The sequence below is a fragment of the Epinephelus moara genome, chromosome 13, assembly GCF_006386435.1.
Source record: "Epinephelus moara isolate mb chromosome 13, YSFRI_EMoa_1.0, whole genome shotgun sequence".
Taxonomy (NCBI): domain Eukaryota; kingdom Metazoa; phylum Chordata; class Actinopteri; order Perciformes; family Serranidae; genus Epinephelus; species Epinephelus moara.
Genome location: NC_065518.1, coordinates 19,811,037 through 19,826,903, shown reverse-complemented (window position 1 = coordinate 19,826,903; position 15,867 = coordinate 19,811,037). Strand labels below are relative to the sequence as shown.

Below are 15,867 nucleotides of genomic sequence, written 5' to 3'. Positions count from 1 at the left end.
ATTTCCACTGTGTGAAGACCCTGAGGTCAAAAATATCAATGTGTTTGACTAAATACAGGATTTTTTAAATAACCTTTCCTCTTTTTCCCCCCCAAGAGTGCTTGAGGAATGCCTTTTTAATCGTTAAGAATAAATTAATTGTAACTTTGCTATTTGTATTGCAACTACATGGGTTAAAACACAGAGAATAAATGCTATGATATATTTCTTTCTGCTGTCTTTATTTATTTTTTATTTTTTTAATTATGTATGTATTGCAAATAAAAGTATTATGACGATATTATTATTACCATTATTAATGTATTTCTTATTCTAATCATTTTATTATTATTATTATTATTATTATTAGCCTATTGTAATTATTATTAATAATAATAATAATAATAATAATAATATACAATCAATATTACAATCAATACACGCAATGCACGTACAAAATCAATAGATCAGTGAATCACGTGATCTAGTGACGCTTCACAAAAACAGGAAGTAAAACTAGCTGCAACGAAACAGTTTGCCTTCAAAATAAAAGCTACCAATATGTCGCTGTACAATATCGATACAATACCGGTACTGAATCAAGCAAATATGTATGTTAACAAAACAGGAATTCTTTCTCGACGTTATTTTGGAAGCTCAGACCGAATATAAATGATAGGATAACCATAAGTCGATGTTTAATTACAGTGAGTGTTTTATTTTGAAAATAGCGACCGGAAACGATGTGTGCGAGTGAAACTTGACCCTGATCAGAGGGCAGGGGAGCAGTGGACATACTGTACTGTCACTGTAAAACACTTCAGGCCCGGTTTGTCACCACTAACTCGGAATGGCTGTCTGGTAATGTGGACCGTCGGCTGTGGAAGCCATCGCTGCCGCTGTCGTCCCGCCGTGCCTTCGTGAGTCCTGACGGGCCGAGACCCGCCACCATGGCCTCAGCGTTACCCCGCTGCACATCTGTCAGGCTCCCCGCTGTGGCCACTGCCGTCCTGCTCCTGGTGTCGGTGACCACCGTGCAGTCATCTCAAGGCGACAAGGAGCCGGTTTACCGAGACTGTGTGAAGCAATGTGTCCGGACCAACTGCACCGGAGCTCGGCTACGGGGCTTTCAGTCCTCCCAGCCGAACTACATGGCGCTGACAGGTGAGTTGTTGTTAGGAGGTAAGTTAAGCTAACTTAGCTGCTAGCAGCAGATATCAAACAGTGTGCCCACTTTATAATATCAGGCTGACTTCATCCACTAACTGTCTTTGCTAACACGTAACATTCACTGTGTGTGCTCAGCCATGGAGCTGCCCTCTGCTGTTTTGCGCGCCATGGCTGCCATGACTTTTCGTGTAGTGTATTTTCTTATCTTTGACGTTTCATGAAACGTGACACTGATTCACAACCTGACACGGACCTGAAGTTGAAAGCCAGTTTTTCAGGCTGCGCCAGGTGTCACAAAAGGCCTATTGTAACACCGCCCTCTGTCCACCATTAGCAATTGTACAGAGTGACTGTGTGAGATTAAAAACAAAACAGCTTGTAAAGAGGAGGCAATAGATACTGTGTAAAGGACCAACTGACAAGTAGTGCCTCCTTCTCTCCAGGTGCAAAAAATAAGAGCACATTTTAGGGCTGCCTTTAACCATTTCTTATTTTATCAACTAAATCACCAAAAGTGTGTCTATATACATAATGTCAGAAAATGTTGAAAACAGCTCACTGCAACTCCCCTTGGGCACAAAGGTGACAAAAACAACACATGTGCACTTAATATTTCAATTTTTGTACCTATTATTTGTAGGCTAATCTGAACTTGACCTTTTGACCTGTGCTGGTGCCTGTCAATGGCCTCAGTCATCTCCTCTCTCTTTGTTCCTGTGTTCCAGGTTGGACATGTCGTGATGACTGTCGCTATCAATGCATGTGGACCACTGTGGGCCTTTACCAGGCCGAGGGGTACAGAGTCCCACAGTTCCACGGCAAGGTCGGTGGTTATTTCAGAGGCGTCACACCAAGCTTCAACACAAAATCTTAAGTTGCTTTGCAGTGGAGAGAGATCTGGGTTCTATCCTTTCAAAAATCCTCTGTTCTCTTAAATCAGATGATATCAACAGGAGCAGTGCACATAAGGAAGTGTGCATCTACTCACCAAAGACAGGCTCGTGCTCTTGACAGCGCGAGATTTAAACATTAAAGAAGCTAGAAGTAGATGCACGCTTCCTTCTGTGCAGTGATTCAGTTGGCGAGTTAGGTCTGGGGGGTTATCTTGACTAACTGGGTCATGATTTCTATAAAGAGACATTGCTGTTGAGTTTCTCAAATGTATGTTTTTGGTGCTTTGAGCACCACAGGCCGAGTGCCATCTAGTTCCATTATACTGAAGAGAAGGCAGGCATCTCTACGGCCGATATCTCCAACACTCTGCAACTCACAACGTAGAACAAAATTATTAGAACATAACTCTCTAAGTGCTCCAGTGTTGGTTTCGTCTTAACCTATCTGAGTCAAATGTTGTGTATTTCTGAGTGATGTATTTTATCTCCCACAGTGGCCGTTCGCGCGCTTCCTGTGTTTTGAGGAGCCAGCCTCTGCCCTGGCCTCTCTGCTCAATGGCCTGGCTTGCCTTCTCATGCTGCTGCGCTATCGGAGCACGGTGCCACGCCAGAGCCCCATGTACCACACCATCAACGCCTTCTCTCTGGTGAGATGGAGAAAATGAAAGAACTTAAAATGACAGTTCAGATTTTTTGAAGGCGGCTTCTATAACTTATCTATCCATAATCAGTGTCTTACCCACAATAGATGGCCGTCGGCACGCCCCCAGTTGTACTGGTGCTGAAGCTAAGCATTGTACTGCAGCAGAACACATTTTAGCTACCTAAAAAAAAGGCCCATCTAGAGAAATCAATATCAGTTTAAATGTGAGCTATATATAGAATATTGTCACAATATTATTGTGAATATTGTTGAACTAAACTGAAAAAGATGGGCCTTTTTTCCACAAATAAATACTGTAAATAAACCAATACTACTTTGTCTTTACACTCATGACAAAATGTACCTTGCACATTTAACAAGAGCCTGTCTGTGTGTTTCTTTAGGTATCTCTTAATGCCTGGTTCTGGTCTACAGTGTTTCACACCCGGGACACCTATCTTACTGAGGTAAAACTTGCTGACTGCCATAGACTTGGAAAGTTGTGTCGAGTGGTTTGTGTCAAATTGATGGCTGGAAAAAAAAAAGGTGTTCATGGCCTACCTGTCAGTATGGAGTTGCACTTTCAGCAGAAACAGAGCACATCCTCTGGAGTTTTGTTTATTTCTGCCTGACTGATGCCAAATTGATAATCTCTCACCGTTTAGCCGCAGTTTGGTCCACTTACTCCTGAGAGAAATATCTGTGCAGTCAGCTGGTGAGCTGGCAGCAGCTGATGCTGTTCATATGGAGTGCTGGTGAGAGCCGTTGGGACTCAATATGCAGGCCCAGCGAACCAAAACAATGAGCTGAGCGACCTTTTCACATTGCAGGCACTCAGTTGATTCAGTGTTAATTTAAAAAAGAGATACCACTTGATGCAGCTTTATTGTAAACAGATTGGAGACCTGCTGAAACATCTCGTGAAGTGACAGACCTCATGCTGAGATGAGTGTTTCTCTCTTTTATTGGCTAATGAGTTTAGCTAATCAGTAACATCCTAATGCCATTACTGACGAGCCCCCCAGCTGGGCGCCGTATATTTTCAGTAATAGACAAGCCCTTTCCTCTTGAGTGTAATGTAGATTTCTGTTGTCAGTAAATGTGTTTTGTCTTTGTGTGATATTCTCTTTCAGAAAATGGACTATTTCTGTGCAACGGCAGTCATTCTTTACTCAATCTACCTATGCTGTGTCAGGTAAGCTCTCCATGCTTTTCTGTTTATGATGTTAGTGAATATTTACTTTGACTTCTGTCACTGATGATTTCAAGAAGATTGAATTGATTCATCCGTTATAACACACTCTCTTCACGTTGTCTTTGTCAGGACGTTGGGTCTGAGGCGACCTGGGGTGTCCAGCATGGTGGGAGTCCTGCTCATCCTGGCCTTTACCTCGCATGTGTCCTACCTGACCTTTGTCAGTTTCGACTACGGCTACAACATGGCTGCTAACGCCACGATCGGTACAGCAAATGCTCAAAAGTCACATTAAAGCTCATGTTTGGTCATAATGTTTTAAATAGTTGTGTTTTATAATATCTGTACTTGACTAGCATTATCTCATCACAGTTTGCAGAGATACACAACTTGCTTTGTCCTGGGGGCCACTTTTGCAAAACAACAGGAAGCCAGGGGCCAGCTAAATACACAAACATGAATAGTATTTATCTGTATTTATAATAAATTAATTGCCTATAGCAGCAGCCCTGTGCAAGGTCAAGTGTACACAGGGGTGTTTCTAGAATTTGAGGGCACTCAAGGCTCAGTCCTGACCTCTGACGGGGGTCCAGGCATCCAAGCAAGCTCTATTTTGGTTTAATTGATATTCATTGTGAATTAGAAATGGTCGACAGGCTAGATTTGGTGGGCTGTAAGTTGAGTATCACTGACCTACAGAATATAATGTCCCTGATCATTGAGTTGACTGCTAAAATTCTGACGTACTGTTGTCCTTTAAGTGGCTTATGTTTTTTTCCTTCCGTTTTTGTCTTTAAAGGCATGGTGAACCTCCTGTGGTGGCTGTGTTGGTGCTGGCAGAACCGGCGGACCCTGCCATACTGGTGGAAGTGCGGCCTGGTGGTGCTGCTGCTTCACGGTCTGGCCCTGCTGGAGCTGCTGGACTTCCCCCCGATGCTCTGGGTCCTGGATGCTCATGCTGTGTGGCACCTCAGCACTGTACCAGTGCACTTCCTTTTCTACAGGTTCGTCCACTCACCCGCTCTGCCTTTGTGTCGTAGCCGCATGTGGAAAAGGAAAAATGTCATCATATGTGATAAATGATCCCTGCTTCATTCTCCCTCCAGTTTCCTGATAGACGACAGCCTCTACCTACTAAACACAGAGAAGATGGGCGTCAAAGTCGAATAGGAGGAGCTCATTGCCTCTGCACCACGCCTGCACCCTCGCACCTCTCCAATCAGGGCAGCTGGACACCCGAACACGGACGTAACTCCGTCTCCCAGATGACATGCATGACATCACAATGACTTCCATCAAAGTAGACTTTGTTTACATTTCTCTTGTTCTTATTGTTGTTGTTTTTTTTAAAAGTATTTATTTGGGGAGTAACTTCTCTCTTCTTTCGATCACCACTGATGCTTGCTCTACTTAACTTTGCCTTGTTCTTACATGTGCTCGACGGTTCTTTTGCCATTTATCATAACTGCAAAACACGAAGGAACAAGTTTTGTGGTCTACAGCAGGAGACCTAGTGTTTTGTACTTCCAACTGTGACAACTGGGATCCATATCGTGCTTCTTTCAACTCTGCTTCTGAAATTGATCCCCTGACCCCATGACTCTGACACGCTTAGCTCTGCACAGATAGCAGTTTGCTGTAGCTGACAATAGATGGCACCAAATCCCAATGCCAGGTCGTCACGGTAGAGTCTACTATGTGTGGTCCAGCGTGCGTCTGTGCCAGTAGTGGACTGGCGGACACAGAGAGGTGCCCCTTGTGAAGTGGGAGGGGGTCTGCCAGTGGATTGTTCTAGACAGAGAGGGGGAAGGGGGTTTATGTTTGGAGGCCATTCTAGCTGACTGTGGTTTTTTTTTTCTTTTCTCACCATCGCACCTTTATTTTTGTGCCTGTGTTGTTTCCACTGCTGCTTTTGTTTCATTCTCATTTTTATCAGCTGCCTTTTTTTAATTCTGTCGTCTTCAACCAATTTGTGTGCTTTATTTTTTTTATTTATTTTTTTTACTTTGATTACTTGATTTTGAATTTGGGTGGGATATGCCTGATGATCATGAAATATTATTTTTAATCACCCGGATTGCCTTTAAGTGTGAGGAGAAGGAGAAAATGATTGAGGTAGGAGAATAAGCTGCAACAGGAAGCTGGGGGCTTTTTTGTTTTATTATTTTATTTTTTTTCCACATCAAGAGTTTCAAATAAATTCTGGGGTTAGGCGGTGTGTGTGGATGAGTTTCAGCTGTTTGTTTGATACCTATTAGTTGGATTTGGTTGCATTTCTTGCTGTAATATTCCCCAGACTTGCACACACACACACACACACACACACACAACCAGCTGCTGTACAGACAACTGCCCCATCATGTGAAATACTCCACGTCCCTCCATGTCTGCCTTACATACTGTATCATAACCTGCTTATTAATGAGCATGCTTCTTTTTTATTATTATTATTTTGAAATCAAATCGTCCTTTTCCTGGCACCAAAACTCTTGAATTCATACCATGTATGGCTTCATCCCTCAGAGCTTCCTTCCCATATGTGCACTTTACGAGTGTGTGTCCATTTACGTGCATTTTTTGCCCATGCCTTTGTGTTTCTGTGTGAGAGCAATGAGCAGTACAATATGTGCGTACACGTTGCCTTGACTCGACATTGTGTTGTTTTTGCCACCGTTAACTGAATCACTGTGCGCGTGTGTGTGAGAGAGAGAGCTAGACTGTGCTTGGTCCTTTTGTACAACTACTAATGTGAGAGAGAGAGAGTGTGTGTGTGTGTGTATACAAATATATATATGTTGGAGGTTTGAGGCATGAATGTGTGTGAGACGACGGGTAAATATAGCTTTGCTAACAGCCTGTGATGGGGGTGGGGGGAAGACACGGAGAGGCTGTCATAGGTTTGGGTGGCAAAAAGATTCCTGACATTATAGCAGAGATAATGAACATTATATTGTGTGTGTCCTCAGTTGTAGTTATGTTTGTTGATCACTGGGATTCCAACTATGACAATTACACACCTCTAAAAATCAAACACAAGAACAAAATCTGATTTCAAATCGTCACCCATTTGAAACTGAAACTCCACAGACATGAAACTTGTAAATAATCTCATGGGTATCTGTTTTAATAAGTTGAAGATTTCCTTGAGGAATTACCATAAAACAAACTCCTGTTTTTGCTCTGTAAATCATCTCATTGTCCATTTCCGTCTTCCTCACCGACAACCACATCCCTCCACCCCCTCCCTCACTCATCTGCTGCCCCCTGCCTGCTGCCCTGTGCACCATCACCTCTCCCACTGAGAGCACTTTTCCTCCACCTCGCATCTAATATCTGACCAAAAAATCTGGAAGAAATCGAACAAATAAAAGTGTTCTTTGTTGATAAGGAGCAGGAGTTGTTTCTGTCTTTATTCTTCCTGAGAGACTTTTTATCCTGTAAATGTGATTCTCTTCGATAATCTGTCTGAGTGGTTTTCCAAATATGAATAAATATGGGTTTCATACTATAATATGCTTATAATATCCTGTACATGCCAGTGACTAAGGATTGGCTCAACATGTTTGCATGAGTGTGTGCCTAAAGAGATCCAGGAACACGGGAGAAAATCAGGATTATTAATATTACATGCAGTGAGGAAAGAAGTAATCCCTTACTTAAGTAAAAGTATCAATACAACAATGTAAAAATACTTCACTACAAGTAAAATCTCACCTCAAACATTCCAGTTATGTAAAAGTACTAGTCTAATCAGCTGTGTACTTTAAGACAGTTGACTCTAAAATCAAAAATACCAATCTTCCTCTTACCTGTAGTGCTGTTTATCAGTCTAGATTGTCTTGGTGTGAGTTGCAGAGTGTTTGAGATATCAGCTGTAGAGATGTCTGCCTTCTCTCCGACATAATGGAACTAGATGGCACTCGGCTTGTGGTGCTCAAAGTGCCAAATAAATACATCTGAAAAAGTCAACAGCAATGTCTCTTTCTAGAAATCATGACCCAGTTACTTAAGATAATCGTGATCGAGACCTTGTGGTGAGCAGTTTCATGTAGGAACTATTTTCTCTCTACCAAACTACACTTGCCAACCGTATCGGTGCGCAGAAGGACATGTGCATCTACTCATGGACGAGAGGCTCATGACAATTCAGCAGCAGAGACAAACAGCAAAGAAATAAAACCATGCAATTATACAACACTAATTCAGGGAGAAATTAAATTAATCAATCAATCAATTGACAGTTTAAAAAATACATATTAAGAATATTAACAGATAGCTGCTAGTTATAGGCTATATTGAAATGATATATTTTGAGTCGTGGTTTAAAACTGTCCACTGAGCCAGCAAGTCTGATATTTAAAGGCAGGGTGTTATATATTTTTGGGGTGCAGCAGCTAAAAGGTTTTTGTAGTGACATCAGGAACAGATAAAAGAGCAGCTGTGGAGGATCTCAGGGTTCATGAAGGGACATAAGGTGATAGGGAGTCTATGATATAGAAGGGGGCGATGCTATTGAGAGTCTCAACAACCAATAGAAGGATACTGGGAGCCAGTGCTCTAGGGTGTTCCAATAGTCAAGACAACTGGGAACAAAAGCATGAACAAGCTTCTCAGCATCTTGCTGGCTCAGTAGAGGTCATACCTAAGCTATACTGTGTAGATGATAAGATGCAAATGTTGTTAAAGGATTAAAATGAGCTTAAAAATTGAGATCAGAATCTAAAATGACACAGAGGTTTCTTACTTGACGTTGTGTAATGGGAAAGTTGAGAAGCCCCCAAAACATAATTTCACATGAGAAATTTAGAGGGGAAATGTCTCTTTGGTTAAACTGATTACAACTCCAAGACATTTAAAACATGAAACATTGTGCCTGGGGTCACAAGCCATAAAAATACCTGCAGTATTTTGATAAATGTACTTCTGCATGTTGTACCACTACATGACTGTATTTCTTTGCACCCTGACATTTTTGCAGCCATGGTGATGTATTTCCTCCATGTACTGCTCCTAACTAACAGTATTCTACACCCACCAAAGCACAAAGACAACATCATGCCTCCAGCACATTAAAGTGACTCTAGAGTAAGTGGCATGAATCCCTCCCCTCTTCCACTGCAGTCTGAAGGTCCTGATGACCTTGTACCATGTGTGCCAGTATCATATGCACAGATTCTTTGCAAGTTGTCATTATGTCTCTAATATCACTAAGACAGATTCCTCCAGGCCTGTATTTGTTGTGCCTGCTGCTCTACATAAGCAAGTAAAACTGATTCATTGTCCAAAAACAAGCCTTTCTTACACTTGAATGAACCAATATTTTTGCAGTCTGTGTTGTAGTTTTCCTTTGACTCTCTCACAGTAACTCCCACAGACTTGTTGGCTCTCGTGCAGCCCCCACAATCATGGCCATGTTTAGTTTTCGCAACCCTTGGCTGCAGGATTTGTCATATGAAAATGTGTATTTTTTAAAGAAATCTGACTGTTAGGTCAGGGTTTACACAGCTGACATCCAAATGCATAATTTTATAGCTTCATAGTTTGAAGATTTACATGTTTCTACAGAGCCAGCAAACTTTATGCTTGAGAACTCCCCATAAATCTCGGTTTATTCATTTTATAGAAGTTTACAGCCGAGGAAATCGAACGACCAGAATGCCAGATTGGCCCTCAAAGGCCTCGAGGGCCGTGTTTGGTGGGAATCAAACATTTGAGCAGGAGCAGGACCGCTAACCCTTGTGAAACGTCTGGGGTGTGCGTTGTGCATGGCTCAGTGAGTAGCTTTTTGTTGTTTCCTGATAGCTCTGTGCAGTAGGTCGGACTCTGACCCTGGCTACTGTGGGTGGGGAGAGTGGATAGACTGGGATGAATGGAGTTTATTCTTCTTTCCTCAACTCCTGATTTGTGACCATGAAGTGGAGGGCATGAGAAATATGAAGATGCTCCAAGCTGGTACAACACAAATCATTTCCCCTTTTTATGAATTCAGCGGCCCACAGAAATCCACTGGTCAAAAAAGCCGAAAACATAACAGTATGACGTTTGATAGTAATAAACATGGGGGCTTCTGATGTGAGGGTGGATTAACGGAGGCCTGATGATGTGTAAATGAGCGTGTAATGGAATATCTTAAAAACAGGTTGGTCTGGACGCTCTGACGCACTCCTCCATTAATAAATGATTAATAAAGTCATAAATGACAGACTCACAGATAAGCCATAGGTTGAACCTCCTTTTTATAAGGTAGTGTGATAACAAGAACACCTTTCTGTGCAGTCCTCTTTCACTGAACCAGACCAGTTGAGAAGTAACAGATTTTGATATCTTCTAATGTATACAGTGGCCATGAGTACAACTTTTGAGGTATTTGTGGTTTACTTGAGTACTTCACTTTCTGTGTCTTTATACTCCTGCTCCACTACATTTCAAGGGACATTTTATACTTTTTATTTGAGTTGTGTACTGTTTCTTTTGCAGTTGTTGCACCAGCCTACCTCCATATAAACTTTCCTAAACACACACCAATTTGTGGCAAGTTGTGAACTCACTGAGGTGAGATGAGGCGAGGCAGTAATGACCAAACGAGCAGTGGCGTATGACGTGTGTTGTCATCACAGGGTTAGTTGCCATTTTCTGTTGTACTGGTTAAATGACCACAGCACAATCAGTGTCCATTCTACTCTCATTGTATTTCTATGGGTTCATCATATTTCATTCCTTGATTTCTTGACTTATAAAGATAGTTAGAGTGATTAAAAAAGTTCTTAAGGGTGCCAAGCAAAAAGTAGGCTGGAGTCTGACACAGGAGCTAAGCAATGTACCGCTGTGGATGGGGGTCAGCAACAACATGTATTTTAGCCTCCTAAAAAAAGTCCCACCTAAAAAAATCAATATCAGTTCAAGTGTACATTACACTGAGAGTATTTTCACTGCTTTACCTTTTTGTCAGACAGCTATTTACGACAGGAAAACCATTAATGGGTTCAGTTCCACCAGACTCAATTCACCAAACAGAAATTTTAGCTGAATGAACACAGGAGCTGCTGGTCTGCTGCTGCTTCGATCAATTAGTTTGTTTGTGTTATTGTGTGTCTTTGGTGAATCCAAACTCATCCCTTTAAACGCCAAAGTCACACAGTAACATGAACTGTTCAAGGCAGCAGTAGACCAGCAGCTCCTGTGTGCAGTGAGGTAAAATTACTGTTTTTATCAGTGGGGTGTGGCTTTGAAGAGAGCGATATAACAGCTTAATTTTCCCATCGGAAATCTCTGTCTAACATTAAGGTAAAGCAGTGAAAATACTCTCAATATAGTGTACACTTAAACTAGATTGCTTAGCTTCCATGTCAGACTACACCTCTACTGTAATATACTGTCTGTGGATAAATACCCCACACAACCCCACTTCAGAATAACTCTTTAGCCCCTAACCAGTGGCTCCTTGTGGCTTTGACATAAAGTCACATGGAAATGAATAACCATTATTTATTTATTTACATTTTAATTGTCATTAAGTGTCAGTGTCAGTGACAAAAATGTGTAGTCTACACATAGATTTTTTTTTTTTAAACATTTCGTCAACTAAAATGTACATCTACAGCCTGGCGCCTTTTCCTCTAAAATTTGCCAAACCTCAATAGCAGTGGCTAGTCTTGAGTCTCCCTAATGGATTCCAAATTTTTAAAAACAGGACAAGTCTTGGAGACAAGTAGCAGTGCCCCCCCAGCAGGACAATTCACCACGCCACACCACAAAACTGCTCAGGAATGGCCCAGGGGACGTGACTGACAGCTCAAGGCGTCAACCTGGCCTCCAAATTCCCCAGATCCCAATCCGATTGAAGCTCCATTGGGCATGCCGGTACCTTACCTCCCAACCCACAGGACTCAAAGGATCTGTCCACTATGCCTTGGTGCCGGACAACACAGGACACCCCCAGAGGTCCTGTCTCCATGCCTCGACAGGTCAGAGGCCCCACCATAGATCGGACTGGGCTCTCATAGATTGGACCTCTGGGGCACCGGTTTGTCCCACAGATGCTTGATCATTTTGGGATCTGGGGAATTTGAAAGCGAGGTTGATGCCCTGAGCTCTTTGTCACATTCCTTGGACCATTCCTGAGCAGTTTTTGCAGTGTGGCGGGGTACTTGGTATCACAATGTTTAGATGGGTGGAGTAGGTAAGGTAAGTGGTATCCACATGAATGCCAGGACCAAAAGTTTCCCTGCAGAACATTGCATTGTAATGAAATGATCGATGTTATTCACTTCACCTGTCAGTGGTTTTAATGTTTTGGCTGATCAGTATATGTACATCATTATAAATCTGCACCTTGGAGCTCAAACATCCAAGTGAAGTAAGTGAAGCACATTTTTGAGTGGACTGTGACTTTAAAGTTAAAACATAATAAACCAACAGATATACAGTTTTCTTACTGAAGAAGTATCTTCTAGGATGAGATGTGTGAGTGTTGAGCAGCACTGCCTGTGCTGTGTGTGCTGATAAGTCATGTTGAAGTGAGGGCGGGCTGAGTCAACCTGCCACTCCCCGCTCAGGCCTTCACGGGCGCGCGCCTCTGCTTCTGCGCGCGCTGTCACGCTTTACTACCAACGGGTTCGGAATTCCAGGGAGGAAGTCGCCGAGATTGGGAAACGAACAACTCCGAAGGTGCCTGAAAACTAACCTGGATACGAGAAGAAACCAGAACACGGGCATTCCTCACCGGGGAACAGTAGGAACAGCCAACTTTGGACTATGGACTAGAGGCGCCGGGTCGCAGCAGATGGAGGCGGCGAGAAGTTTGGTGTTTGTCGGGGCCGTGCTGCTCGGAGTGACGGGCGCGTTGGCCAGAGAAGGTGGGTAACTTTCACTGCTTTTCTCGCCTTTAAAGCCTCCACTTCCAACAAAGTAGACACTCTGTATATATGGAATATAAAAGTGGAGTAAGTGTGTTGTGTTTGGGTGAATGTTCGAGTTTCGGCTCGGTCCATATTTCAAGCTAGGAGCACATTCCTGCGCGAGCCCTCGTCCTGTCTCAGTCCCTGCTGAGGCTCGTGGGATTTATGAAGCGCTGATACGGAGAAAAATCACACCTGTCACAAAGTAGCCTCAGCACAGATTTACTGTTTGGACCCAAACATTTTTGTTGCGCACACAAACAGTGCTGGGACATAGTAGCAGCAGTAGCAGTGAAACAGGTGAGAAATATGAGAACCTGCTTTGCAGCTTGGGGACAGATACATGGAGACTCTGGCTGACTGGTGCGTGCAGGCGGACGTTAGGCTGGCTGGCTGTACGCGTAAACAAAAACAAACCAACAATCACAGACAGCGCATTGTGTGCCAAGGATCATGACGATGTCAATTATTCACTTCTGGCTCTAAAGAGGACATTGTCTGATAGAGGGCCACTTGTCACACTTGGAGCTTGAGTGCATGCCAGTAAAACAAGAGCTAACTGAAAGTGCAAACAAGTGCATAGTTGCAACATAGTCCTACAATGTTTTACCCCTTTTTAAATTTTTAATATACATATGATAATGCAAAGCAAGAGAGCATTTAATAAAGTGTTTGCATAATACAAGTTGCTTGTTTAAGTTGGAAAAAATGGAAGGAAATCATTTCCAACATTCTTTTATTGATCAAACTGAACATTGACATGAACACAAGAGGCACCAAACTAAGGCTGCAACAAGATTTTCACAGTACAATAACTGTCTCCGAAAGTATTGCAGTTTCACAGTATCACAGTATTACAGAATCTATATTATTAGCAGTCAGAATTACCCTTAAAAAGGCAAAAGCAATGTACACAACATGAGAACCATCAACTTTTATATCATAGTATACCTTAAAACCAGTATATCGCTGCAACCCTGCACCAAACATGAATGGATTACTGAAGGGGCCTACTGGTTACAAGCCCAGAGGCCCAAAGTGTGAGGGAGCCCCCTGACCTTCACTTGAAATATGTCAAATGTCAAATTAATAGGCACCAACCACAATGAGACTCAAAATGACCACCAGGAGACACGTAAGACTGCAAATAAATGCAAATGAATCACAAAGAGATACAAAAAACCACAAGAAGACAAAAAATGACCTAAAAAGACACAAACATACCTGAAAAAGTCACAAATTTACCTCCATAAGACACAGAATTACCTGCAAGACACCCAGACGACTATAAAAAACACCCAAAACACCCACAAGAAGACACAAAATGACTTTAAAAGACACATATTTATCTCAAAGAGACACAAAATTACCTCATAGACACACAGATGACTATGAAAAAGACCAAAAACAACCACAAGGAGACACAAAATGACCTAAAAAGACACAAATGTACGTCAAAGAGACACAACATTACCTCCATAAGACACAGAATTACCTCACCCAGACGACCTTATAAAAGACCAAAAACAACCACGGGGAAACACAAAATTACCTAAAAGACACAAACTCCTCTCATAGAGACACAAAATTACCTCCATAAGACACAGACTTACCTCAGAGACACCAAGACTACTATAAAAAAGACCAAAACAACCACAAGGAGACATAAAACGACCTAAAAATACAAAAACTTACCTCAAAGAGACACAAAATGACCTCTGTAAGACACATAATTGCCTCAAAGACACTTAGGCGACTACAAAAAAAGACCCAAAACAACCACAAGACTACAAAGAGATACCAAATAACCAAGAAAAAGACACAAAATTACCTCTAAGAATGCAGAACAACTACAAAGAGACGCAAAACCTCCATAAAGTCTGTCTGTCTCGCTTTATGTAGATGAGGTGGTGGGGCTTTTTGCATATTTGTGCCCAGGGGCCTATTGTCTCAGTCCATCTGTGCAAAAAAAAAAGGGATAGCTACATTTTGAAGTTTCCTATTGATACTCTCTTTTGACTAATTAAAAAAATCCTAGAGTGCAATGTTGCCATCTTTCAAGATGTGTTTATCGTGATAAAACAAACCGATAAATTGTTGAGCAGCTCAAATTTGCATGTGGGATTTTGTTTCATTTAGAAGATATTTTTTAACATTTAAAGACAAAACACTTCATCTCATACATGAATATTTGCAGCTCTAGTTTGTAATGGCGCTTGCATTGGCCCAAATATCAATAGAGATCTATTTTAAGTGGAGTCATCAATAAATTTAAAAGCATTTAATGTCGCAAGCTAATGGCAGAAATATTGACATCAATAACTCCTCCCAGTGCAATCTTTATTGAACTTCATCAACATGCCCTGGTTAGAAAATAGGTCAGTACATGTCCTTTATCACTGCATTTTAGTTTTGGATGAAATTTCTACAGAGGAGCAATTCATTCAAGTCCTCTTTACACTTTACTGACTCAACTAATGTGAGTAAAAATATCAGAGTGAAGCGTCTTTGTCTTTTATTAGCTGCTACCCCCACTACGACTACACATACAAACAAAGCCAATAGTCACAGGTGAAGTGATTTCCAAACACAACAGCATTGTTGGTGGGAACAGGTTGGTGCACTTCGCTCCACAGTGTGTCGATCTCTGAAGCATCAGCTCAGCGTGAGCACCGTGATTGGTCCGCAACAGCTGAATTAAGCAACGCATCATGCACAAGCCTTTCTTTCTGTCTTACTTAAGTATTGTTTTGTCTACACGCACACGCACACACACACACACCCACACCCACACACACATCCTGTGGCTAACCAGCGTATGATTCCAAAGGTCAGCAGTTGCGATTGGTGTTTTTCCTTCAGTGGTCCAAATGAATTATTCCAACAACCTGCTGCTCCTGTGTGAGAACATATTGTGTGTGTGTGTGTGTGTTTGTGTGTTTGTGTGTGTGGTCGGTGGCCCCAGTATCCCCAGAGTTCATGTCCTTGTCACACTCCAGTGCACCCATTGAGCGAAACTCACTGTGAAGTGATTAAGTCCCACTGAATCGCCCTCAGTGGCAGGTTAGCTCAGCCGGCCGTGACTCACCA

The 15,867-nt window shown here is 42.2% G+C and overlaps 2 protein-coding genes across 3 annotated transcripts in view; both read left to right on the top strand.

Annotated features, from left to right (window-relative positions):
* The first annotated feature begins 725 nt into the window (after positions 1 to 725).
* pgap3 (post-GPI attachment to proteins phospholipase 3) lies at positions 726 to 7,271 on the top strand. Its single transcript, XM_050060640.1, has 8 exons — positions 726 to 1,143; positions 1,875 to 1,972; positions 2,537 to 2,689; positions 3,090 to 3,152; positions 3,819 to 3,880; positions 4,010 to 4,146; positions 4,680 to 4,884; positions 4,987 to 7,271. Exons 1-8 carry the CDS (start codon positions 930 to 932, stop codon positions 5,048 to 5,050), a joined length of 996 nt encoding a protein of 331 aa, XP_049916597.1. The 5' UTR covers positions 726 to 929; the 3' UTR covers positions 5,051 to 7,271.
* A 5,203-nt stretch (positions 7,272 to 12,474) lies between these two features.
* The window catches only part of erbb2 (erb-b2 receptor tyrosine kinase 2), a 36,248-nt gene continuing 32,855 nt past the window's right edge, over positions 12,475 to 15,867 (top strand). For both annotated transcript variants that reach the window (XM_050059731.1, XM_050059732.1), the window contains exon 1: positions 12,475 to 12,735. In XM_050059731.1, coding sequence (XP_049915688.1) covers positions 12,663 to 12,735 — 73 coding nt within the window. In that variant the 5' untranslated portion in view covers positions 12,475 to 12,662. The remainder of the gene's footprint in view (positions 12,736 to 15,867) is intronic.

Bases quoted from the DNA above. Each gene is read 5' to 3' on its own strand.
- pgap3 (XM_050060640.1), top strand. From the start codon at position 930: ATGGCCTCAGCGTTACCCCGCTGCACATCTGTCAGGCTCCCCGCTGTG. The intron at 4,147-4,679 runs GTACAGCAAATG...TTGTCTTTAAAG, and splicing joins GGCTGCTAACGCCACGATCG to GCATGGTGAACCTCCTGTGG. The intron at 4,885-4,986 runs GTTCGTCCACTC...TTCTCCCTCCAG, and splicing joins GTGCACTTCCTTTTCTACAG to TTTCCTGATAGACGACAGCC.